Below are 27957 nucleotides of genomic sequence, written 5' to 3'. Positions count from 1 at the left end.
ACAGATCATAATAAGGGAGGTTTATGATTCCAGCTGAAACGCTGTGGCCACAAATAGGATTTCAGCTTTTGATCAATGAAGCTCGTAGGGAAACTCCAACCCTAAGATAAATGCAAAGACTGCTTTAATCAAGGAGAGTCTCTGGACAACTATAATTCCTGTGAGAACACGAGAAGATGATGGAGAAGATACTCAGCCATAGGTGTACTTTCCAACTCTTACTGGCAAGCTAACGTCAGGGAAGGGAGGGGAGAATCATAGACCATTTGGTGTTTTTCAGATGGTGTGATGCAACCCTTTAGAGGATAGTAAAATTGTTTTATTTGGGCATAAAAATACTTTTAAAATGGAATACAATTCAATGAAATAAAACAGCAACTAGAAAAAAATCATACTGCATTGTGTGCAGTGTAGATAGTATTGTTTTATGAGATTTTGGGAGCGTGTATGTGTGTGTGTGTGTGTTTGTGTGTATGCATTCGTGTGTCCTGAGCTGGGATTTGGAATGATGTTTTTTTGGGGGGGTTGTTTTTATTTTTTTACTATGGGTCCTGGTCAGAAATGTTTAGTAAAGATTGCCGTACTTTAGCTCTTTGCCACATACTTTTGGGATTCTGGGTTTTAAAAACTAACACTGAAATTCTAACCGCTCAAAACTGAGCTTTTTTAAAGACTGTAACTTTCACTCTTTTTGGCAGTGCTTATCAACTGCTTTGGCTTGAGGAGAGAACCTGAGGTGGCAACAAGCTGCCTAAAAAAGTAAATGGGAGGTTTATAATGAAGCTCCTGGAGGCAGATAAGACCAGGGAGAGAGGGCACCAGATAACACGTGTGTGCATGTGCGTGTGTGTGTGTGTATCAGAGAGAGAGATTTAGAGACCAGGATTCACTAGAGGACACGGTGGGGGTGGGGTGGGGGTTGGGGTACTGTTTTTTCTGGTAAATAATCTAAAACCTTGTTGTCCATGCTGAGACCTCGACAAGAAAACAGGTTCCAGTATATGATGTGATTCCAAATCCAAAGAATTTACCTGAGCATCAGAAACCAGGAGTCCTTCTAGGAGTTTTGTTCCCTGCCTCAGGGAAACACTTTGTTTCTGATTGACAATAGAAGATATAAAGGAACTTTTGGAAAACCCAGGATAACATCACCTTGTTCTGAATGAAGAGGAACCAAAGTGTACGGAGCCATGTCATGCTTATTTGATTTAATGTGATTATTTCTCCTGTCCTCTCTTATAGGATACTCACTTTGTTTCCAAATGCCATAGCTCGAAAATTACTGCTGATGTTGATATTTATCTTAATTTTCTGGGTCATTTACTTGGCTTCAAAAGACCACACAAAGGTAGGAAGTTTCCTTTTTAAGAATTTCACAGAAGGTCACAGTGACTTCATTTGAATGTCCCCCTTTATCATGGCAAGAAATAAAAGTTAAAAGCATATTGTCTTAGCAGGAGAATGTGGATGAGGGGGTTCACTGTTCACCATAAATCCCTTTGGCAATGCATACATTATTATTACTATTTTAAATGGCAATGTATACATTATTATTGTTTTTCTTTAAAAAATGGCAGATGGATTTGTGCCATCTCTGTACTACTTGGCACTGTAACCATGTTGCCTCAAAATTCCCTCCTCTTCCCTTGGCCTCTGAGATTTCAAACTAATTACGTTTCTGTTTCAGTCCTCTGCCTTCTTCACAGGGGTTTCCTTACTCTTTAAGTAATTTAGTGTCTTTTGGCTCTTCTCTTTGTAAGTTTTTCTTAACTCAACTTGCTTCCAGTTTCTTTTCTTCCCAACCATTTAGTGCAAACATAATCTTTCAGAAACTCTGCTTTTATCATCTTCTGGTCCTGATCAAACACTTTCACCAATGACAGTATAAAGAACAAACTCCTTTGTTTAGCCATTCGAGGCCCGTTTTCATTTGAACCCAACTACCTTTAAAAGTGTCTCTCTAACCTTTGTCTAATGCAGACTTACCTCCAAGCTTCAAACAAGAAGCACCACAGTCTAGGGCATTCAGCCAGTAATATGAACTGGTTAAAAAAAGCCTTCAGAGCACAGCTCAGAAGGTTTCTTTTCCTGGGCCCTCTCTATAAATATGTGTTCTCTAGATTTCTTCCTCTGATCCTCTTCTCTTCTATGCTGGTACCTTTTAATTCATTTGCCCGGGTGCTATCCACTACCAATATTAGTGTTTCACAAAGTGAGGTCTGGGAGCCTTCTGTGCAGATACCTGTGCTTATACCTGTGTGTAAAATGCAGATTCCTGAGCCATACTCAGAACTACTGAAATCTCAGTTTGAGCCTAAGATTACAAAGTATTAACAAGCTCCTCAGCTTATTCTTAAGCATGCTAACATTTGAGAATCTCTGCTATGTCCTTCTAAAGGTGAAACCTCTTTCCAGCCCCAGTCTTGAATATGTGCTATTCGTTGGATATCTCCAAGTCTTCCACTAGCACTACCAACACAAGAAACACACACACCAAATTTATCATCCGTCTCACCATCATCCCCTAACAAAAACAAAACAAGCATATGAAATCAAATGGAAACAAATTCTCTACTTTTATCTCTCCAGTCTTAATAATTGTTGCCATAGCCTGTGCAGTCAATCAAGCTAAAACTCCCTCCACAAGCTATCAGCCACTAAGTCTTATAAATCCTACCTCCAAAATGTCTCTCAAGTCTATCCTTTTTTTCCCCATCCACATTGTCTTTCTTTAGAATGATACTTTGTCATTGCTCATCTAAATTGTTGAAATAGTTTTCCAGTTAATTTCCCTGCCTCCAGTCTCAGCCTGCTCTAAGCACTCATTCAACAAACATTTGTTAAATGTATATTGTGTGTCAGGCACTGGTCTAGGAATAAAGATACAGAAATACAGGATATCATCTTTGTGTTTAAGAATCTGAAATTTTATTTCTAAAATGAAAATTTGAATATGGTACTCTACCTTCAGCAGCTCCTCATGTAGCATGTGTATGGCTCAAATGCCTTGGCACAGTGTTTTATTGGACTCATTTAAATAAAGGGCACAGAAACTCACTAGCCCTGGTCCAAGACATCCTTGCACTGGCTGTTTTCTTTTTCTTCCCTTTCTCCAGGTTTTCATGTAACTTCCACATAGTTCTTACTTCCTTCAAGTCTTTTTCATCTTCTTGATTTAACACCAGACACATCCCCACTCCCACCTCTTAGCATTCCCCTTACTCTGTTTGATTTTTTAAACATAACGATTATAATTATTACTGATAACATACATTAAGTCATATCAGAATTATAGGAGTTTCCCATAATTTTGGAATACATGCCAATAACATATTTATACAAATACAGCCCAAAGGAAACCAAACACCATTTTATATTTGACAGTGCTTGCTGTATAATTTTTATACCAAATAAGCTAAACGTGTCATTTTTTGGACTTTAGGGAACCTATTAGTAATATCTTAAAGGATTAATAAGGTCAGAAAAAGACATAATTTATAATTTGATTTTGGAAAGTTTGTCAAATATCAAAGGTTTAAAACACTTGATATTACAAAATAGGATCACAGGTCATTGTAAAATAAATCATTCATTTAACCAAAGAGGTAACTCAAGGATTTTTTTAAAAAGGCAAAACTTTCATTCTATGAGAAAGGAGACTTAATTTTCCAAACAATAAGCCCTAATAAAAACAACAGGAAGCCTATTAAATTTATTTTCCAAAATTTTATAAACAATCTATAAAATTTTCATCCTGATCATAAGATATAACTTCCGTAAGTCTTTATAACCTTTATTAAGGAGTAGGTTAATGCTTCAAGAAAACCTTGTTAATCTGACATAGGGGCCCACATGCTGGTCTTGCATCAGTATGCTTTTGACAATAATGATTAATTTATAAAGAAACTGAACTTATTTTATCTTTTAAAATTGGCCCTTACAATCTCATATGCCCACCTCTTCCAAGATAGTCCCTGGGCCTTGAGGAGTTGAATAGCTTTAATTTCTGGCCCTGTGTCTCAGGAATGCAGTTAATTTTGATTGGCATCTTCTACCAGGCCTGAAGATGAGGCTTTAATTGCTGTCAGAGCTTAAGTTTAGCAGGACTTGGTGTTCTTTTTAGACTCAGAAGTCAAAGCCCTGTAACTCAATGTCACAAGGACTTTAAAAGCACATACAGGAAGATACAAGGATGTAATAACGTTAATTAAAATTTTTTTATTCTCAATTTTTCCTGAGCAAACCAAACTTAATAATAATGGCATAGGAATTATTCTGATAAAACTTAAAATCTGTTAGTTCAGTTACCAAAAAGAAAAGAAAAGACCTTTTGTAGTGCACAGAATATTATGTTGGAAGAAGACATTTCCTTTAGACCTTTAAGAAAACATTGCTAGCATAAGGCCACAAGAAACAGAACCTAAGGAGGAAAAAAACAAAAAAAAAACTTATATGAACTGAAAATGAGTTGGAGGATATTGTTACTATTTCATGTCTTTTAAAATGGGAGAGAAAACCAAAACCCGTGAGATGCAATAAAGTTGAACTTTGGGTTAAAATAAAAAATTAAAATATTTTGTAATTTATTAAAATTAAATAAACCTCAAGAAAATTTCATTGTTCTAACCAATTCTATTCTTTAGTGTATAAGTGGTTTTTAAAATATCAAATCTGATCTATAGAAAGACCATTATAATTTCCCTTTAATCATAGAGAACTAGATTATATAAAAGTTTTTGAGTTTTTTAAAATAAATCCTCTTATTGTCACTTACACAGGCTACTTAATTGGTAGGGGTGGGGAATAGGTGAAGGTTAGAATAGCAATTAAAGGGAGAATCAGAGACTCAAAAAATTTTCCTTTTTGTAATATGGGAGATACTTGAATATATTTTAATTCATATAGAAAAAGGCTAATAGAAGAAAGTAGGAAGTAGGAAAGAGAAGGTGTGGTTACACATGTTTGGCAGTGTGACAGGAAGTTGAATTGCTAAGTGATTACTCTTTCAGTTCTCTAAAGCCAAGAAGCTTCAGGAACACAGAAATTTAGGTATTGGAGGAACTGCCTCCATGGATATTGAACTCTACCTGGAGGATGTCAAGACTTCTAGTGATTAAGACTAGGAACCAAGTTCTTCATGATCTTCTGTAAATGAGTAAAAGAATCCAGTTGGTCAAAAAATGACAGAGAAGAGGAGGATTATGTAGTAATTGGTGATAGTTGGTCAGGTATATCATGGAGAACAAGATATCTTAGGGTCTTCTGAAAAAATATATATCCCTTAATATATATAAATGTTCAAAATATATATATTTGAAATGTGTGTGCGTATGTGTATAAAACCCTGGTTTTAGTCCATTCGAGCTGTTCAAAAAGAATACCACTGACGGAATGGCTTACAAGCAATATAAACTTACTGCTGACAGTTCTGGAAGCTGCAAAGTCCAAGATCGAGGCACCAACAGATTTGGTGTCTGATGAGGGACTGCTTCCTTGTTCATAGATGGGTATGTTTTCATGTGTACTTATATGGTGGAATGGGCAAAGGAGCTCTCTGGGGTCCTTTTTGTAAAGGCCCTAACTTTATTAATAAGGGCTCCATTCCCATGATCTAATCACCTCCCCAGAAGTCTCATCTCTTAATACCGTCACTTTGAAAGTTAAGTTGTAACATACAAATTTGGGGGAACCACAAATATTCTATCTATAGCAACATTGGAGATTAGGTTACAACATGAATTTTGGGGAGATGCAAGCATTTAGTTTATGGCAATTCTAGTGTGTGTATGTGTAAGTGTGTGTTTAACTGGTATTAAATAATGAGACAACTGGGCCTCACATGAAATTGAGCATTAAATGCTGATCCTGGCCCTGCTACTACTATTTTAAAGAGACTTTCCTACTTCTGTGCCTAATTTTCAGGGTCTAGCACAAAACTTTTTGTTTTTCCTTGCTCACATTTGTGTCTCATATGTTGCATAATTCTACTACATAATATTCTTGACATGACAAAATCATAGAAATAAATAACAGATACGTGTTTGCCAGAGGTTAACTAAGGAATGGGAGAGGGTTAGGGAAAAGTAAGTGTGGTTAAAAAATGTCAACATGAAGGAAAGGAAGTGTTCTGTATCTTGACTATATCAGTTTCAATATGCTGGTTGCAATATTTTGCTAGTTTTGCAAGATGTTACCATTGAAAAAAACTCGGTAAAGGGTACATGAGATTTCTCTATAATTTATTTTTTTCTAAATACTTTTATAATTTTTAAAATTTTAGATTTAGGGAGTACATGTGCAGGTTTCTTATACGGGTATATTGCATGATGATGTGGTTTGGGCTTCTACTGCTCCCATTGCCCAGTAGTGAACATGGTACTCAACTGGTAGTTTTTCTTTTTTTTTTTTTGAGACAGAGTCCTGCTCTGTCGCCCAGGCTGGAGTGCAGTGGCGCGATCTCTGCTCACTGCAAGCTCCGCCTCCCGGGTTCACGCCATTCTCCTGCCTCAGCCTCTCTGAGTAGCTGGGACTACAGGCGCCTGCCACCACGCCCGGCTAATTTTTTGAATTTTTAGTAGAGACGGGGTTTCACCGTGGTCTCGATCTTCTGACCTCGTGATCCGCCCGCCTCGGCCTCCCAAAGTGCTGGGATTACAAGCGTGAGCCACCGCGCCCGGCCCAACTGGTAGGTTTTCAATCCTTGCCACCCTCCCTCCCTGCTTTTGGAATCCCCAGTGTTTATTGTTCTCATCTTTGGGTCCATGTATACCCAACGTTTAGCTCTCACTTATAAGTGAGAACATGTGGTATTTGGTTTTCTGTTTCTGTGTTAATTCATTTAGGATAATGGCCCCCAGCTGCATCCATGTTGCTACAAAGGACATGATTTTGTGCTTTGTTTTGGCTGTGTAGTATTCCATGGTATATATGTACCACATTTTCTTTATTCAATCCACCATTGATGGGCACCTGGGTTGATTCCATGTCTTTGCTATTGTGAATAGCACTACAATAAACACACAAGAACAAATGTCTTTTTGGTAGAACAATGTATTTTCCATTGGGTATATACTCAGTAATGGAATTGCTGGGTTGAATGGCAATTATATTTGTAGTTATTTGAGAAATCTTCAAACTGCTTTTCACAATGCCTGAACTAATTTACAGTCCCACCAACAGTATGTAAGCAATTCTTTTTCTCTGCAACATTGCCAACATTTGTTATTTTTTGACTATTTAATAGTAGCCATTCTGACTGGTGTAAGATGGTGCCTCACTGGAGTTTTGATTTGCATATCTTTAATTACTAGTGATGTTGAGCATTTCTTATGTTTGTTGGCCACGTGTATGTCTTCTTTTGAGAAGTATCTGTTAGTGTCCTTCACCCACTTTTTACTGGGACTATTTGTGTTTTTCCTGTTGATTTGTTTAAGCTCCTTATAGACTCTTGACAGCAGTCCTTTGTTGAATACATTGTTTGTAAATATCTTCTATCATTCTGTAGCTTGTCTGTTTGCTCTGTTGATGGTTTGTTTTGCTGTGGAGAAGCTGTTTAGTTTAATTTGGTCCCTATTGTTAATTTTTGTTTTTGTTACATTTGCTTTTGAGGGCTTAGTTATAAATTCTTTGCCTAGGCCAATGTCTAGAAGAGTATTTCCCAAGTTTTCTTCTAGGATTTTTATAGTTTGAGGTCTTATATTTAAGTCTTTAACCCATTTTGAGTTAATTTTTCTATATGGTAAGAGGTGGGGGTCCAGTTTTATTCTTCTGCATATGGTTAACCAGTTTTCCCAGCCCCATTTATTGAATACATTATCCTTTCCCCAGTGTTTATTTTTGTTGACTATATTGAACATTAGTTGGTTACAGGTGTGTGGCTTTATTCCAGGGGTCTCAATTCTGTTCCATTAGTCTATGTGCCTGTTTTTGTACCAGTACTGTGGTGTTTTGGTTACTGTAGCCTTGTAGTGAAGTATAAAGTTGGACAACGTGATGCCACTGGCTGTATTCTTTTTTACTTAGGATTGCCTTGACTATTTGGGCTCTGTTTTGGTTCCATATGAATTTTAGAATAGTTCTTTCTCATTTTGGGAATACTGATGTTGGAATAGCATTGAATCTGTACATTGCTCTGGGCAGTATGGACATTTAAATGATATAGATTCTTCTAATCCATGAGCAAGGGATGTTTTTCCATTTGTGTTGTCTATGACCTTTCTCATCAACGTTTTGTAGTTCCCCTTGTAGAGATCTTTCACCTCCTTGGTTAGATGTATTCCTAGGTATTTTTTGTAGCTATTGTACATAGGATTGGATTCTTGATATTTTCTCAGCTTGAACATTATTGGTTTGTAAAAATGCTACTAATTTTTGTACATAAGTTTTGTATCCTGAGACTTTGCTAAAGACCTGTTTATCAGGTCTAGGAGTCTTTTGGCATTATCTTTAAGATTTTCTAGGTATAGAACAATATCATCAATGAAGAAAGATAATCTGACTTCATGTTTTCCTATGTTGATGCCTTTCATTTTTTCCTCTTGCCTGATCACTCCGGTTAGGACTTCTAGTATGTTGAATAGGAGTGGTGAGAATGGACATCCTTGTTCCATCTCCTAGGGAAAATGCTTCCAGTTTTTGCCTGTTCATTATGATGTTGGCTGTGGGTTTGTCATAGATAGCTGTGATTATTTTGAGGTATGTTCCTTCGATGCCTAATTTGTTGAAGGTTTTTTATCATAAAAGGATGTTGGATTTTTATTGAATGCTTTTTCTGCATCTATTGAGATGATGATAGTGTTTTTGTTTTTAATTCTGTTTATGTGGTGAATCACATTTATTGATTTGCATATGTTAAACCATCCTTGCATCCCTGGAATAAAGCCCACTTAATTGTGCTGAATTAACTTTTGATGTGCTGCTGAATTCAGTTTGCTAGTATTTTATCAAGAAGTTTTGTATCTATATTCATCAGAAATATTGGCCTGTAAGTTTGTTGTTGGTGTTGTGTCTTTGTCAGATTTTGGTATCAGAATGATACTGGTTTTGTAGAATGAGTTAGAGAAGAGTTCTTTCTCCTTGATTTTTTAGAATAGTTTCAGTAGGATTGGTACCACTCTTCTTTGTATGTCTGGTAGAATTAAGCTGTGAATCCGTGTAGTCCAGGGCTTTTTCTGCATGATAGGTTTTTAAACAATCATTATTATGATTCAATGTCTTTAGTCATTTTTGGTCTGTTCAGGATTTCTGTTCTTCCTGGTTTAGTCTTGAGAGATTGTGAGCTTCCAGGAATGTATCCATTTTCTCTAGATTTTCTAGTTTACGTAGAAATGTTCATAGTAGTCTCTGAAGATCTTTGTATTTCTGTGGGATTGATTGTGATGTCAACTTTGTAATTTCTGATTGTGCTTATTTGGATATTCTTTTCTCCTTTGTGAATCTAGCTAGTGGTCTGTTGATCTTGTTTATATTTTCAAATAACCAACTTTCTGTTTTGTGGATCCTTTGTATTTTTTATGGGGTCTGAATTTCATTTAGCTCTGCTTTGATTTTAGTTATTTCTTTTCTTCTGCTAGCTTTGAGACTAGTTCTTGTTTTTCTTTTTTTTTTTTTTTTTTTTTTTTTTTTTTTTGAGACGGAGTCTTGCTCTGTCCCCCAGGCTGGAGTGCAGTGGCGCGATCTCGGCTCACTGCAAGCTCTGCCTCCCGGGGTTCACGCCATTCTCCTGCCACAGCCTCCCGAGTAGCTGGGACTACAGGCGCCCACCAACACGCCCGGCTAATTTTTTGTATTTTTAGTAGAGACGGGGTTTCACCCTGTTAGCCAGGATGGTCTAGATCTCCTGACCTCGTGATCCGCCCGCCTCGGCCTCCCAAAGTGCTGGGATTACAGGCTTGAGCCACCGCGCCCGGCCAGTTCTTGTTTTTCTATTTCCTTTAGGTGTGAAGTTATGTTAGTAATTTGAGATCTTTCTGTCTTCTTGATACAGGGATTTAGCACTATAAACTTTCCTAGTAACACTAGCTTTGTCACATCTTAGAAATTTTGGTATGTTTTGTCTCTATTTTCATTTGTTTCAATTTTTAAAAATTTCTGCCTTAGTTTTGTTATTTACCCAAAAGTTATTCAGGAGAAAGTTGTTTAGTTTCCATATATTTGTGTGATTTTGAGAGTTCCTCTTGGTGTTGCTTTCTATTTTTATTCCATTGTGGTCTGAGTAGATGCTTGGTATTATTTCAGTATTTTTGAATTTATTGAGACTTGCTTTATAACCAAGCACGGGGTCAATTTTACAATATGTTTCATGTGTGGATGAGAAGAATGTATATTCTGTGGTTGTTGGGTGGAGTACTTTGTAGATGTCTGTTGGGTCTAATCAGTCAAGCATCAAATTTAAGTCCAGAATTTATTTGTTTCTTTGTTAGTTTTCTGCCACAGTGATATGTTTAATGCTGTCAGTGGGGTGTTGAAGTCCCTCAGTATTTTCCTGTGACTGTCAAAGTCTTTTCTTAGATCTAGAAGTAGTTGTTTTATAAATCTTGGTGCTCCAGTGGTGGAGGCATATATATTTAGGATAGTTACATCTTCTTGTTAAATTGAATCCTTTATCATTATGTCACGCCCTTATTCGTCCTTTTTTAACTTTTTTGGTTTAAAGTCTATTTTATCTGATACAAGAATAACAAACTCTGCTCTTTTTCCATTTGTGTCATAGATCTTTCTCCACCCCTTTACTATGATCCTATGGGTATTGTTATATGTGAGATGAATCTCCTGAAGACAGCAGAAGGATGGGTCTTATTTTTTAATCCAGTTTGCCACTCTATGTCTTTTAAGTGGAACATTTATGTCATTTATGTTCAAGGTTAAAATTGATATGTAAGGTTTTGTTCCTGCCATAGTGTTGTTAGCTAGTTGCTTTGTAGTTTCAATTGAGGGGTTACTTTATGGGATCTGTGGGTTATGGACTTGTGTGTGCTTTTGTGGTAGCAAGTAACATTCTTTTATTTCCATATTTAGAACTCCTGAAGGAGATGCTTCTCTTGTAGCGCTGGTCTGGTGGTGATGAATTCCCTTAACAAATACTTGTCTGGAAAATACTTCATTTCTCCTTCATTTATGAAGCTTAGTTTGGTGAGATATGAAATTCTTGGCTAGCATTTCTTTTCTTTAAGAATGCTAAAAATGGAACCTCTGTCTCTTCTGGCTTGTAAGGTTTCAGCTGAGAAGTCTGCTGTTAGTCTGATGGGCTTCCCTTTATAGATAATGTGACCTTTTTCTCTAGCTGCCTTTTAGATTTCTACTTTTTTGTTAGTCTTGGAAACACTGATGACTGTGTGCCTTGGGGATGGGTTGCCTTGTATAGTATCTCATCAAAGTTCTTTGGATTTTGTATCTGCATGTCAACCTTTCTAGCAAGCTTGGGAACATTTTCCTATATTCAAATATGTTTTCCAAGTTGCTTACTCTCTCTTCTCTCTCAAAAATGCCAATGAATCATAGATTTGATCACTTTACATAATCCCTTATTTCTCAAAGTCTTTGTTCATTTTTTAAAATTATTTTTATTTTTATTTTTGTCTGAGTGGTTCATTGAAAAACAGGTCTTTGATCTCTAAAATTCCTTCTGCTTGGTCTAGTCTATTGTTAAGGTTTCCAACTGTATTTTAAAATTCCTATAGTCAATTTTTTAATTCCAGAAGTATCGGGGAACCTGCCCCGATAGTCCCGTAGGTTCTTTTCTATTTTCCCTAAGCGTCAGTCGGGTTGAGAGATAAAGGGACAGAGTACAAAAGATAGAAATTTTAAAGCTGGGCATCTGGAGGAGACATCACATGTTGATAGGTTCCGTGATGCCCCACAAGCCGTAAAACCAGCAAGTTTTTATTAGGGATTTTCAAAAGGGGAGGGAGTGTATGAATAGGGTGTGGGTCACAGAGATCACATGCTTCACAAGGTAATAGAATATCACAAGGCAAATGGAGGCAGGGTGAGATCACAGGACCACAGGCCCGGGGAGAAATTAAAATTGCTAATGAAGTTTTGGGCACCATTGTCATTGATAACATCTTATCAGGAGACAGGATTTAAGAGCAACCGGTCTGACCAAAATTTATTAGGTGGGAATTTCCTCATCCAAATAAGCCTGGGAGCACTATGGGAGACTGGGGCTTATTTCACCCCTACAGTCTCAACCATAGAAGAAGGCCATACCCAAGGGGGCCATTTCAGAGACCTACCCTCAGGGGTGCATTCTCTTTCTTGGGGATGTTCCTTGCTGAAAAAAAGAATTCAGTGATATTTCTCCCATTTGCTTTTGAAAGAAGAGAAATATGGCTCTGTTCTGCCCGGCTCACCAGCGGTCAGAATTTAAGGTCATCTCTCTTGTTCCCTGAACATTGCTATTATCCTGTTCTTTTTTCAAGGTGCCCAGATTTCATATTATTCAAACACACATGCTCTACAATTTGTGCAGTTAACACAATCATCACAGGGTCCTGAGGTGACATACATCCTCCTCGGCTTACGAGATGACAGGATTAAGAGATTAAAGTAAAGACAGGCATAGGAAATCACAAGGATATTGATTGGGGAAGTGATAAGTGTCCATGAAGTCTTCACAATTTATGTTTAGAGATTGCAGTAAAGACAGGCATAAGAAATTATAAAATTATTAATTTGGGGAACTAATAAATGTCCATGAAATCTTCACAATCCACGTTCTTGTGCCATGGCTTCAGCCAGTCCCTCCGTTTGGGGTCCCTGACTTCCTGCAACACAGAATTCTTTTTGATTCTTTCTTAGTAGAGCTATGTCATCTTCCAAATCTTGGATGATTTTTTCTGGTGCCTTTGTGTTGGAAATTTCAAACTTCTCTTTAATCTTGTTGAGTTTCCTTGCCATTCACATTCTAAATTCTATACCTGTCATTTCAGATATTTCATTCTAGTTAATATACATTGTTTGTGAGTGAATGGCATCCTTTGGAGGTGATGAAACACTCTGGTTTTTTGTATTGCTAGAGTTCTTACACTGGATCCTTCTCATCTGAGAGAGTTGACACTTCTTTTCTTTCCTCTGAATTTGCTGTCATTTAGATAGGGATTCTTGATTTTTTCTTTCTTTTTTTTCTTGGGGGTATGGCTATGCTGTATGTTGTATATGATCAATTGGCTTTGTTTCTTGATGCTTTCAGGGTGCCTAGGCTCTTTATGGGTTCATTGGTTACAGATAGGTTGCAGTGGCTTTCTTAGATATTGCTTTTTGTAGTGATGTGGTTTTGTTTGCTGGTGTAATTCAAGCTGCAGTCTAGTGTGTGGCATTTAAGAGTAATAGCTGGCAGCTGGGGCAGGGGCACAGACAAATTGGGACGTGCGAAACGTGCCCTCTCCCAGCACACATTCACCTTCAGTGGTGGTGAAGACACTGGAGAAGCTGTCTCTTTCAGCCCATGCTCCCCATACCCTGATAGGAAGAGCTGCTGCTAAGTCTGCAACAGTACACTGAGAAGAAAGGTTTGGGTGAGAGATGACCTCCTCTCCATGTGCATTCCTGGGCTTTGGTGATGCCACCTTCAGCAGCTTGTGCCATGCTTGCATTTTCTTTGACCCAAGGGGGGCTTTGGTGAGCTGTGCTCCCCCTTCCCTTAGGGGCAGATAGTGCTGAGGGCTAGATCTCCAGGAAAGTGGGGTCTGCCTCCATTCTACTTCTTGGAGCTGATGGGGCACTGTCCCCCAAATGGCCAAGGGAGCAGGCTGGGACACCAGGATTGACACACACAGACTGGTTCCAGGTTGCAAAGCTGTCCCCAGCTACAAGCCTCACCACCCAGGAGAAACCTTGGCTTCAGAAACTCTCCTCCTATTCCAGGCCTATGACAGGAAAAAGACTAATTCCAGTGCCTACTGCTGGGGAACTCTCTGCATTCACCACTCAATTCTGACTGTGGGTGCCCTTCTGCCTTTCCAGAGCAAATGCTGCTAACTCTGGACTCAGCCCAAAATGCCTGCTTGGTAGTCACCACTGCCAAGTGGCCAAACAATGTCTTTAAATGCCCAAAATGGTGTCCATTTGTGGGTTTGTGGCTGAAGAGGATGGGGTCCCTCTCAGGCAAGTAGCATGGGCAAGAAGCTGTGGAGAGTGCAGTCCATTTACAACTCAGTCTCACAGCATTCTGTTGCAGGGTAGCAAGTACCCTCCCAGGGCTGTGTGGGTGCACCCATTCTCCCCCTTCATCCTTGGAACTGTGCAGCAGCTACAGCCATGTCCACAGATCCCCAGTATCTAATCTCTCAAAGTGGCTTCCAGCTGAGTCTGCTCCAGGTTTGGATCCCTGTGGGATTCTGTGTGGGTTCCCTTTCTGGAGCAATGTTTCTGTGTGATCTTCAGGCAGCTCTGTATGTCAGACAAGAGGCCCAAATGGGTTGAGGGTTTCTCCTGTAGCCATGATCATTAAAGCCTATTTCAGAGCTTTGGGGATTTCTCTCTTACTGTCTCCTTTCATCCATGAGCCTCTCACTCTCAGTCAGTTCCTAGCTTGGCCAGCTATTTTAAATCCTCTCCTTCTGATGCTTCCTGTTTCTTCTCTGATGAATCCAAGCATTCTCTACTAGTGAATTTATTCAAAATATGACTATCTACTTTCTTTCTGTTTTTTTTTTTTTTTTTTTTTTTTTTGAGATGGAGTTTTGCTGTTGTTGCCCAGGCTGGAGGGCAATGGCATGATCTTGGCTCACCGCAACAACTATCTACTTTCTACTCTGGCTCTTCTCCATGGAGGAGGCACACAGTACTTGTGTCTACTCAGCCATCTTGATCCCTCCAATTTCTCTATTATTTCTGACAATTGCATGTGAATCTACAATTATCTCAAAATAAAAAGCTTAACTTTTTTTCTCTTTACTATACTTCTGTTGAAGTTTAAATACCTCATTATATACTGAATCTTATCCAAACCCTATTTCCTTCAACAGTTTAAAACTCCATGTGGTGCACACTTTGCCTTTGTCAGGCGTTTTAAAAATATTCCTGCCTTGTCTCAGGTGCTACAGGTAACCTAGGGAAGCATATTAGAGTTCTCCTTCAGGATGGGAAACCTTCTTCCTGCTCCGTATTTCTGGCTGGAGGACCAATAATGGACACCTCAGAGAATGGGAAAGTGTTAGGGAGATTGTGGAAAAGATGAAGTACAAAAGAGCTATCCCACAAAGTGGTTGATGAACTCCTGGGCTCAACTCTGTTTAGCATGTGTCAATCTTACCCTAAATAGCCTACCAAAGGCTTTGGGAATTTAATTGCGGACTGGACCACTGCCCACGTCCCAGACTATCCACTGGATTTCACACACATAAAACAGATTCAAGTAATACAGTGAAGTCTTTGAGAACTGAACAGACCTGTAACCAAAGCCCACAAAAGGTGGGTTGAAATTTGCAGACTTAACCTAACTAAATCAAATGCTTGTTTTAAAAATAAAATCAAAATTATCATTAGAGTTTAAACAGGACCCAGAATCTCATAGCATAATATTTAAAATATCTAGGATATGATTTAAAACTATTTAGAGAATGAAGAACCAGGAAAACCACAACTTGCAAGAGAATAGAAATCAGGTAAAACCCTGAGATAACATAGATGTTGGAATTATCAAAGACTTAAAAACAGCTATTACAACTATATTGGTTTTCTATTGCTGCTATAACAAATTACCACAAATTTAGTGGCTTAAACAATGCAAATTTATTATGTTACACTTCTGGAGGTCAGAATTACAAAATGGATCTCATTGGGCTAAAATCAAGGTATTAGCAGGGCTGCATTGCCTTCTGGAAGCTGTAGAGGAGAATCTGTTCCCTGGCCCTTTGAAGAGAGACTCTGTTTTCCTTGGCCTTTCCATTTTCAAAACAACATGGAGCAACATTGGTCTAAATCTTTTTCACACTCCCATCTCTTCAGTTTTTTCTTTCCTGCCACTGTCTTCTGCTTTTAAAGACTCTCGTGATTACATTTGACTCACCTGTATAATTTAAGAAAATCTTCCCGTCTCAAGGTCAGCTAATTAGCAAGCATAATTACACCTTCAATCTTAATTCCCTTTTGCCATGTAACTTAACATATTCACAGGTTTTGGAGAAGAGGATGTGGATATCTTATCCTTGTTCTTCAATAGGTAAAGTTTTCTTTCCTGTATGGCTTGTTTCATAATTTTATGCTTTCTCTTTGATTTTTGGCAATTTGAATGTGATATGCCTAGATGTAGATTTTTGGTATTTTTCCTGCTTGGTGCCCTCTGAGCTTCCTGGATCTATGGCTTGGTGTCTGTTACTAGTTTTGGAAAAATTTCAGTCATTATTTCTTCAAATATTTCTTCTGTTCCTTTCTCTTTATTCTCTTTTTGGTATTCGCATTATGTGTATTTATGCCTATTGTGTTTGTCCCGTGGTTGTTGGATATTCTGTTCTTTTCTCATGCTTTTTCTCTTGTTTTTAGTTTGGGAAGTTTCTGTTAACATACCTTCAAGCTCTCTTATTTTTCACATGACTATGTTCAGTCTGTTCATGAGTTCATCAAAGGTGTTCTTTATTCTGATGTTTTTTATTTCTAGCATTTCCTTTTGATTGTTTCTTAGAGTTGCCACATCTCTACATACATTACCCATCTGTTCTTGCTTGTTGTGTATTTTTTTATTAGAGCCCTAAGTATTAATACCTCAATCATAGTTATTTTAAATTTCTGGTCTGATAATTTCAAAATCTCTACTATAAGTTTTGTTCCGATGCTTGCATTGTCCCTTTAGACTATATTTTTTTCCTTCTTGTGTGCCTTGTAATTTTTATTGAAATCTGGATATGATATAGTTGGTAAACTGGAACTGAGATAGGCCTTTAGTGTGAGCTTTTATGTTTATGTGTTTAGGAGTTGGACTGTCTTTACTGTTTACTATAGATATTGTGTCAGAGGCTACAATTTCCTCCAGTGTCCATGTCTCTCCTAGAGACTTCATCCTTGGGTGTTTCTAGGGACTCCTTTTTAAATAGGGTCTGAGGCTTGCAGTGCTTTTTGCTATAATCCTGTTTCTATACAGAATTCCTATTGAGTTGGTTGTAAGATGTGCAGGAGAGGAAGCATTCTGTAGTACTGTGATTTATTCTCAGTATTTTAGTGAGCTTGTGCCCTTAAATCATGACCTTCACAAGTGCTTGTCAGCTTCCTGTTTTCCTATACCCACGTCTATCCTTAGGTGAAATAAGAAGGCCAGATGGAGGCTGGGTTTGGGTATTTCCTTACCCCAGGTTGATCAGGTTTTGGCAAAACCCAACTTGGTTAGGCTCTAGTAACCTAGTTCCCCTTGTTCTCCTTGTTAAAGAGAACAGAGAGTTCTGGTAAATTTAAAAATAGTGGCATCGGAACTAGAAAAAGAGACAGCAAAGAGAACAGTTATTGAAATGGTAGACTTAAATCAAAGCATATCAATAAGAACGCTAAATATAAATAGTCCAAACACATCAGTGAAAAAACAGTGACTGTCAGAATGTATAAAAAGAAGAAATCGGCCAGGCACGGTGGCTCATGTCTGTAATCCCAACACTTTGGGAGGCTAAGGCAGGCAGATCACAAGGTCAGAAGTTCGCGACCAGCCTGACCAACATGGTGAAAGAACGTTTCTACTAAAAAGTTACACACACACAAATTAGCTGGGTGTGGTGGGGCACACCTCTAATCCCAGCTACTCAGGAGGCTGAGGCAGGAGAATTGCTTGAACCTGGGAGGCGGAGGTTGCAGTGAGCCGAGATTGTGCCACTGCACTCCAGCCTGGGTGACAGAGAGAGACTCCATCTCAATTAAAAAAAGAAGAAGAAGAAGAAAAGAAGAAATCAGGCTGGGCTCAGTGGCTCAGGTCTGTAATCCTAGCACTTTGGGACACTGAGGCTGGCAGATCCCTTAAGCCCAAGAGTTTAAGACCAGCCTGGGCAACATGGTAAAACCCCACCTCTACGAAAAATACAAAAATTAGCCAGGTGCTGGTGGCTCACACTACCTAGGAAGCTGAGGTGGGAGGATCACCTAAGCCTGGAGCCTGGTAGGTCAAGGATCCAGTGAGCTGTGATCGTGCCACTGCAATCCAGCCTAGGTGACAAGATGAGGCTCCGTATCAAAAAAAAAAAAAAGAAAAGAAAGGAAACCAACCATAAGCTAGCATCCATTTTAAATATAAAGATATAAGTAGGCTAAAAGTAAAATGACAAAAATAGATACACCATGCAAATCCTAACCAAAATAATGCTTGTATGAATTTATTAATATCAGACGAAGTCGATTTCAGAACCAGAAAAATTACCAAGAATAAATAAGATAATTACATAATGATAAAAGTGACAATTGACCCAAAATATATAACAACAAATATATGTGTGTATATCTAATAGCAGAGCTACAAAATATTTGAAGAAAAACATATATCAATAAAAAGAAAAGGAAAAATTCAGAATCATAGTCAACAACATTAACATTGTTCTTAGTAATTGATAAAATATGTAGAGAGAAAGTCAGTTTAGCAGGTTGAATGATGGCCCCCTAAAAATGTGCCTACCTGAAACCCCTGAATATGACCTACAGTAGTCCTCCTTAAATCTACTAAATAAATATTCCAAGACTCCAGTGGATGCCTGAAACCGCAGATAGTACCAAACGCTATACAGTGTAAATGCTGTTTTTTTCTTATACATAGATACCTATGATAAAGTTTAATTTATAAATTAGGCACAGTAAGACATTAACAAAAATAACTAATATTAAAATAGAACAATTATAACAACATACTGTAATAAAAGTTATATAAATATGGCTTCTCTCTCTGTCTCTTTCTCTCTCTCAAAATATCTTATTGTACTATACTCACCTATTTTTGGGCCATGGTTGACCATGGGTAACTAAAACCATGAATAAGGATGTGCCACTATATTTAGAAAAACACTCTTTGATGATGTAAATAAGTGAAAGGGCTCAAGATGAGATCATCCTGGATTAAGGGGGATCCTAAATCCAGTGACAACTGTCCTTTTAAGAGAAGAAAAGGGGAAAACACACACAGAGGGGAAGATTACATAAAAATGGAGACAGAGATTGAAGTAAGCTATCTACAAGCCAAGGAACACCAAGGATTACTGGAAACCACCAGGAGTTAGGAGAGATGTATGGAATATATTCTTCCGCAAAGCGTCTATAAGGAACCAACCCTGTTGACACCTTGATCTCCAACTTCTGGCCTCCAGAACTATGAGCGAATTAATTTGTGTTGTTTTAAGTCACTAAATTTGTGATGCTTTGTGATGTCAGCCCCATGAAACTAATAGAGTCAGCAAAACTGTAGAAGAACTAGAGAACACAACCCTTCAACTAAATCTGATTGACATTCATAAAACACTTCCTCCAACAGCAGTGGAATATACATTGCACATGAAGCATGTACCACATTGTGCTCTGTTGTCTGAATTGTTGATCTAGAAAATGATAATATGCTTTTTAAAAAGAAAAGTCAAGTGAGGGGATAGCAAAAGGAAAAACTAAAATTGAATCATGAAATAGTATGTATTGATTGTATCTAGTTAATTTTTAAGCCAGTGACTCCTAAAGAAAACCATCTGCTGGCAGCAGAGGAAGTCATACTACGTGGAAACCAATTCTGAAGATTCCATAACTGAAAACCAGTTAGTATTGATTTTTGATATTTATCACACTGAAAGATGTAAAATAAGCCATAATAATTTACATTGAAAAGCAAGCCCTATTGTTTGCTGATGATATTTTCTTTTCCCTTTCAATATTTCAGTTCTTGTTCAGCTTGGAAAACCATATTACTCTGAACCAAGGGAACATCTTCAAAAAATATTCACACTCTGAAGCACCACTGTGTCCAGCAGTGTCACTAAAAGAGACTGAACTTAGAATAAAGGACATTATGGAGAAACTAGACCAGCAGATCCCACCGAGACCTTTCACCCACGTGAACACCACCACCAGTGCCACACACAGCACAACCACCATCCTCAACCCTCGAGATATGTACTGCAGGGGGGATCAGCTGGACATCCTGCTGGAGGTGAGGGACCACTTGGGACGCAGGAAGCAATATGGTGGGGATTTCCTGAGGGCCAGGATGTCCTCCCCAGCGCTGATGGCAGGTGCTTCAGGAAAGGTGACTGACTTCAACAACGGCACCTACCTGGTCAGCTTCACTCTGTTCTGGGAGGGCCAGGTCTCCCTGTCTCTGCTGCTTATCCACCCCAGTGAAGGGGTGTCAGCTCTCTGGAGGGCAAGGAACCAAGGATGTGATAGGATCATCTTCATTGGCCTGTTTGCCAACAGAACCTCCAATGTCTTCACTGAATGTGGCCTGACCCTAAACACAAACGCTGAACTGTGCCAGTACATGGATGACAGAGACCAAGAAGCCTTCTACTGTGTGAGGCCTCAACATATGCCCTGTGAGGCCTTGACCCACATGGCCACTAGGACAAGAAATATTTCCTATCTTAGCAAGAAAGAATGGAGTCTTTTTCACAGGTAAAGAGGCTTTCAAATACAATAATAGATAAAAAGAGGTATCCGACCAAACTCTGCCTAGTAGTTTTGCCTAATCAAACTTTTGTATCATGTCAATTATGTTGACTAAATTATAATTAGGTCCTCAGAGTCAGTTCAGCTTGGAGTGTGTTCACAGGGATCCGTACAAGTCACCCCTAGAACTATTTGCTGACAGGAGTATAACCAGTGAAGCACTTAATATAGACCTATAGTTCTCCATGGTTTGCAATACTTCCAGGTTCAGTAATTTTTTATAGACCAGTACTTTCTATAATGTGTTCCAGGGAATACTAATCCTATAGAGTATTAATAGATGCTGTACAATAAAAAAGTGGTGAATGATATCATTGTTCGGTCAAGCGTTACCCCTTACATCCAGTGAATCATCAAGCTCTATACATTATACCTCCTAACTGTCTCCTGAACCCAGCCATTTCTGTCTACCACCATTGCCTCTATCCTTGTATAACCTGCCATCATACCTCAGATCATTACAACAATCCCCAGAGCTGATTTCTCTGCCCTCAATCCTGTTTCTTCCAATCTATTCTCCACACTGCACCTAGACTAATGTTTTTGAAATGCAGTTATGTCTTTTACTATTTCCTCCTTAAAAGCTTTAAGATGACCCCATGGCTCTAAGGGTGAAATTTAAACTCTCTTAATATTAAAACTCTTTAATATGAAGGTCGTAAGAGTAACAGGTTCAAACATGATGGTTGATGCTATTTTAAAATGGTGTCAGGTAAGCCTTGTCTTGAGCAGCAACCTGAGTGAAGTGAGGGAGTAAGCCATGTGAATTTTTGGGAAATAGCATTCTCAAGAGAAGGAATGGGACCTGAGGCAAGAGCATGTTGGAATGTTCTAGGAACCACGGTGGGGGTGGAGTGCAGTGAGGCTGGAACACAGGAAGTGAGGGAGAGAGAAGATGAGATAGGTAGGCAGGGCCTTAGAAGTCATATATGTCTGTCAGGAAGTCATTCAGGGCCAGTATTTTGTCTCACAGGCCCAGCACAATGCGTGACACTGAGAAAGTTCTGAATAACTATTTGTCGAATGAAAAAGAAATAAGTAAAATAATACAATCTGCAGAAATAATTAAAGTTAAGCTGGTTTTTTTGCAGCAGGACTTCTCAGAAACTTTAATATGTATCCCTTCAAGCAAGAATAGAGAATACAGCATTTCCCAAATTTATTTGGCCACAGACCGCTTATTTTATGGATCATTTAAAGAGACTTTGGTTCCCCAGTTTGGGAGCTGCTGCCATAGAAAGGCTTTAGTTTTCTGATATGTCTTCAGAGGGCAAATTTCCAGGATAGCACCGTATCTTGGAAATTCAAGTTCAAATCCAATTTAAGCATTATGATGACACCGAGAGCTGGGCACAACTGACCCTACATCACTACAGGCTCTCCCTTTCACCCCTATGTCACCTTTACTTCTTTACATTTTCCTGATCAAGGTATGGAAAAATCTCTTTATCCCCTATGGCTCAGCTAAAAGAAGCTGAGATTTTAAAAATAAATTTTTATGAAGCAAAGGAAAAATGACCATGGAGACATAAAGATCTTCCTGTCTTGAAGGTCTCAGAATTATGTCTTAAGTCTAAGGGTGGACTTAAGATTCTGTGTTCTATATGTTTTATATGTCCCTGATTCTATATTCCCTGTTGGCTACAGCTGGATCCCTCCTGAGGTGGTCCTCACTGAAGCCTGGGTTGGAGGTACCATCCTTGCACAGTTGCTGGCTGTGTATCAGGAAATCCAAAGTCCCTAGTCTGGCAGACTGGCACACACTTTGGGTCCTAAACAGGCTTCTCAAGGGGGCTGTGCTCATAACAGTAATCATGATAGTAAGCTGCTTTATTTCCAAATAGACATAAGTCCTTCCCAGATCCCCTGCTCTATTCAAGCTATTAAGTTTTTTTCCCCTACTGCATGGAAATAGAAATTTCAGTCTCCTTACAGGTGATGTAGTGCATATGCAAGGAACAGCTGATTACACATCCAAGAGGTCTCATGGACCATTCTATTGCTAAGCTCTAGGGCCCCTTCCTAGACCCAAGCCCAATTCTTTGACATCTTTCCTTTTCACGAATACAGGGACTAAGCCAGTTTCTGTTTCATTTGTAACATAGTACCGTTAACCCTTGAACAACCCAGATTTGAACTGTACAAATCCACTTATATTCAAAGCATTTTCAACCAAATGTGGATCAAAAAGATAATATTCACAGGATGCAAAACCTACATATATGGAGAGCTGACTTTTCACATACTTGGGTTCCGTGGGGCTGAATGCAGGACTTGAGCATATGCTGATTTTTGTAGATGCAGTGGGGGTCCTAGAACCAATCTCCCACATATACTGAGGGATAACTGTAAATATATTTTCCCACTTGGGTTCTCTCTCCCAACCTTGGCTGAAGAATCAGAAATGTTACTTCCTAGGATATTTATTTCTTCAAATTAAAAAAGTCTTTTTCTTTTCAAGAGTTTTGTGGATAATCATGATAAAAACATAAATGAGAAGTTATCATAGGAGAAGACATCACATAGGTAACACAGTTGTTCACTACTCTGTTTCTATTATGGTCTAATTAATTATACATCCCTTTTTAAAATTTAATGCACATATACAATTACAAAAACAGGAGACATTAAAATGAATTCCTTTATAACATTAATACATGGTTTTAATCCTAATTTTAATGTAGCGTCAAAGTTTTCTTTGGTAACCAAATTTACAAGGTAGCCAGGTTTCAATCTCTTTTGTTATCCTCAGCCTTACCTGAGAAAGGTATGGGAGAATAGAGGTTTGGCCAGGCTAAATTTCTTAGAGACAAATCTTACTCTTGTGCCAAAAATAGGTCTGATGGGATCCTCAGTAATAATAATTGCAATGATTTGTTGAGCACCTACTATTTGCCAACCTTTATGTTAGGCGCCTCCTTTATATTATACCATTATTCCTCAGTAAAATACTCTGGAGTGACTATTATTATGCTCATTTTAAAGATGAGAAAATTTAGGCATATTAAATAGGTTGGTCAAAGTCATATATCTAGTTGAATTGCAGAGTCAGGACGGGATTCCCAGTCAATCTTATTCTAAAGTCAATGGGCCATAGTGCTGTCTCCCATGACTCCACCACTCCATGCAGCCATCACGTCCAGCCACCCTAACCTCTCTTCAGTCCTCTGGCCTTCTTGATGAAGGGGATATTATCCTCATTCGACTCAAAAACTCATTTCCTGAGATTCAGGCAATTCTTCTCAATCTTAGAAAGGGCTTTCTCTATCCCTCTTGAAGGTTTCTGTGGCTCTGCCTCTGAAAGGGCCTACCTTCCCCCAGATGGATTGCATTCTGATAGAGTGAATTCAGTTTGGCCAGACATACTCACCATGGTCATTGGGACTGATACCTTGAGACAAAGCTCACTGTGCTGGGCATTTGAAATATTATGGTGAATAATATTGACGATTCCTATCTGAGGGAGATTACAGACTATGAAAAATAGACTCCGGGGAACTCAAGAAGGTGAAGAGTAGATGAAGATGAAGCTGGCAATATAGACACTCATAGGAGATTTTTATACCAGTTAGGGAGCTTTTTCTGTAGGTTGAAGACAGAAAGTCATGGGAACATTTTACATAGGGGAAAAGAATAGGTAGCATAGGGTTTGTATTTAGGTGAGATAAACCAAAAGGGCAGAAAGATAGTATTATAATAATTTAGGACAGGGTTCTCAAAGTAACGCCCTTAGACCATTGGCTTTGGGCTTGCCTAAGAGCTTGTTATGATAGAAATCCAAATTCTTGAGAATTTGCCCCATAACTATTGAATCAGAAATTCTGGGTGTGAGGCTCGCAACTGGAGTTGTAATAAAGTACTGGAGGTAATTCTGATGCACGCTCAAGTTTGAGAAGCACTAGCCTAGGAAAAGGTTGATGAGGGCCTGAATTACTACAGGGGGAAAATGTGGAGAGGGTAGTTTGTGGTAGAGAGCCATTTAGAAGGTAAAATTAAAAGAAGGATAGATAGATAGACAGACAGACAGACAGATAGATGTTAGATAGATGTGATGGATTGCATATGGAGGGTGAGTGACTTTCTCTAGATCTCTAGATTCCCTGCCATTAGCAGAGGAACAGCTTTCCAGAATCCTGACCCATTTACTTCCCCAGGATATCTTAAATATATCAAAATAAGGGGGGGAAAGGCATTTGGAGAAGAGAGGTTTAATCCATCTAAACCAGTGATTCCTGCTTTATTATCTGGGCAGATATTAAGCTAATTTATTTTCCCATTTCTTGCAGGTCCAACATAGGAGTTGAAATGATGAAGAACTTTACCCCCATTGAGGTCGTACCATGTAACAGTAAGTCTGGAGTGTTGTTGCCTGCCATGATCACAATTTATCCACGGAAAGGACATGCTTACTTAGAGATATTTATTCTAACCGTTTGATCTCTCATTTCCTGGGACAAATTACATCAACCACCTTGGGTTTTAGAGAAGGGATTTTATTCTTGGAAATTATTTTCATATCGATTTAAACAAATTTTCATCCCAAGTCAGATATAAAAGGCTAGGGAAACCATTAACTTCAGTGGCACTGCCTCAAAATGTACAGGCTATTTGTATTTAAATTTGAGATTTATTCCTCCAGAGCCAATGATCAGGTGCTGGTTCTATGTGAAACATGTCTCAGATGAGCTGCACAGATTCAGAGTTAGGACATTTCTTTGGTGGTTTCTAATTTCTCATTTAGCCAAGTCATCTTACTTGAAGTTCTATGAACTAGAAATTTCTGTGAATTTTTTCTCAGTTTAATCATATGAACTTTAGTGGTCAACACAAAACCATTTCACTCATAGAAGTGATGTTTCTGCTACACTGGAAATGAAGTGAATTTCAAAATTAAAGTGAAGGACTTCCATTATAACAATCAATGGGGTGTACCATTACTCATTACCCCTTTTTTGTGCATTTAGCAAATGTTTACTGAGGTCCTACTCTACAAAGAACTTTGTTAAACCCTGTGGAGAACATAAATACAAATAAATCATGAACCCAGATGTCAAGCTCACAATCTATGAAGATGACAGATCCCTTCTCTGCTAGGGCAACTATCGTTCACACCCAACTTTTACACTGAAGAAAGTTCTTAGATTCTTGAGGCAATTTGAATGTTTGTAACACCTCTTTTATTTCCTTCTTGCCTGGACAGTAATTTCTAGTAAAGTCAGGCAGTTTCTTGGAAGATAGTACCAGACTGTAATTTTTGGTGCCACTTACAAATCTGATGTTATTCAATATGAATAAATGTAAGTTCCTCAATGTGTACCCCATATCCCAACAATGCAGGTAATGACAAAGAAGATGTGCATTTTAAGTGGTGAATATAAAAGTGGCCTCGGAAATTTACCTGGGGGAAAACTCAATAAGAGTCAGTAAATACAGTTTAGGCTATTTTAATAGAGGAGTGTTCAGAACAGGGAGGTCATGATCCTACTTTTTTCTGTGTTAGATCACACTGAGAATATTACATTCAGTTCTAGACACAACAATTAAGATTTAAGGATTTTAAAAAAATTATTATCCAGAGAAGATGATTCTGGGACACACAAAATAAACAATGTGTGACACTCATTTCATAAACACGTTCAAGCTTCTTTTCCTGGACAGGTAGTTTGAGGAAGATGAGATTTACAATTCAGCGAGGCCAATGTCATTGGTGTAATATTTGGCAGGGTCACTGCACCCTGCTGTTTCATGGCCACACATTTCCTCCTGACTCTGGCTGGCTGTTCCACAGCAGAGTGGCTCTGGGGACAAGGTGGAGCCCAGGGAGACACTGCAAAGGCACAAGAGTCAACAGATCCCCACTCCAAGAAAAACTATTCAAGAAGAGCTATTTAATTCACCCTTTTAACATGATTTATTAAATAAATATTTGTGGAAGACAGGAGGGCAAAAAAGAGCTGAAGAGAAAGGGGGAGGAAAAAGAGGAAAAGGAAGGCAAAAATGAGAAACATTTTTCCAAAATAATTTGTGGTAATAAAAATTACTTAGTCTGGAAATTTGTATTGCCAGAGAGCGAGAACATAAAAAACAACTGCCAGATTGGAATGAAGACTCCTTTCCCCAGTGGTTATACTTTGAAAAAAATGTGGATTACAGCATTTTGTAAACAGATCAAGTTCAATGAAACAAAAAATATAAATGACTGCTTGGAAAGAAAACTTATTTATCTCATGGGAGATTCAACACTGCGTCAGTGGATTTACTACTTACAAAAAACTGTGAAAAGTATGTATTTAATTTATATTTTGAAATTCTATTTGACTTTTGAGGGTTTTGAAATAATAATTAGAATTATTTCCTTTTCTTTTCTAATATTTATTTTATTTTTATTTTTTTAAATTTGCCTAACTTTTGGCTTTGGGCTTTTAATAAAAAGTTAAATTTTATCTTTTCATTCACAAATGTTAGTATTTTTCTTCCTCTTCGTGTATTCTCATAACAAGTTCAATATTTTGTTAAGATTGTAATGCACCTGGTAAAATTATCCATCCTACATAGGCAACAATGCTTAGTTAGAAGTGATCTTGGTTAGAATTTTATACATGTTGTGTACAGTTTAAAGTTATATCATTTTCCTTTTGTTAAAAGATTTATTGATTTGTCTTTCATCAGCCCTAAAATATTTTGATCATCATGGAGCTGGGATCTTTAAAACACATGTTCTTCTGGATGTTGAAAGACATATTTTGATTCAGTGGAAAAAACATGGTCATCCATTTGTTACCAAAAAGTTATTCTCAGTGAAAGATGAAAACTATATCCCACGGGAAATTGACCGGGTAGCAGGAGACAAAAACACAGCCATTGTCATTACCCTTGGCCAACACTTCAGACCCTTTCCCATCAACATTTTCATCCGTAGGGCCATCAATATTCAAAAGGCCATTGAACGTCTATTCTTGCGAAGCCCAGAGACCAAGGTGATACTTAAAACTGAAAACACCAGAGAGATACAGCAAAATGCAGAGATGTTCAGTGACTTTCATGGCTATATTCAGAATCTTATCATAAGAGATATTTTTGTGGATCTTAATGTGGGTATTATTGATGCCTGGGACATGACGATTGCATATTGCACCAACAATGCCCATCCACCGGATTATGTGATTCAAAATCAGATTGGCGTGTTCTTAAACTACATTTGTTAGAGGAAAAATACAAAAATAGCACTAGCCACTTTCTATAGATGATCTCACATATACAGCGAGGATAGTTTAATGCAATCCAAGTTTTGAGGAAACTAAATTTGAAAAAGTTTTATTAAAGTTAAATATATGTAACATAACA

The 27957-nt window shown here is 38.2% G+C and overlaps 1 protein-coding gene across 1 annotated transcript; it reads left to right on the top strand.

Moving 5' to 3' along the window:
• The first annotated feature begins 126 nt into the window (after window positions 1-126).
• On the top strand, window positions 127-27957 carry LOC100596110 (NXPE family member 2). The gene is made up of 6 exons (XM_003253175.2): window positions 127-202; window positions 1243-1348; window positions 19826-20559; window positions 24900-24961; window positions 26680-26895; window positions 27283-27957. The coding sequence occupies exons 1-6, from the start codon at window positions 177-179 to the stop codon at window positions 27816-27818; spliced, it is 1680 nt and encodes a 559-aa protein (XP_003253223.2). The 5' UTR covers window positions 127-176; the 3' UTR covers window positions 27819-27957.

The sequence above is a fragment of the Nomascus leucogenys genome, chromosome 15 (genome assembly GCF_006542625.1).
Source record: "Nomascus leucogenys isolate Asia chromosome 15, Asia_NLE_v1, whole genome shotgun sequence".
In the NCBI taxonomy this organism is placed as follows: domain Eukaryota; kingdom Metazoa; phylum Chordata; class Mammalia; order Primates; family Hylobatidae; genus Nomascus; species Nomascus leucogenys.
Note: the sequence above shows the minus strand (reverse complement) of the source record. Positions and strands in the feature narration are given on the sequence as shown.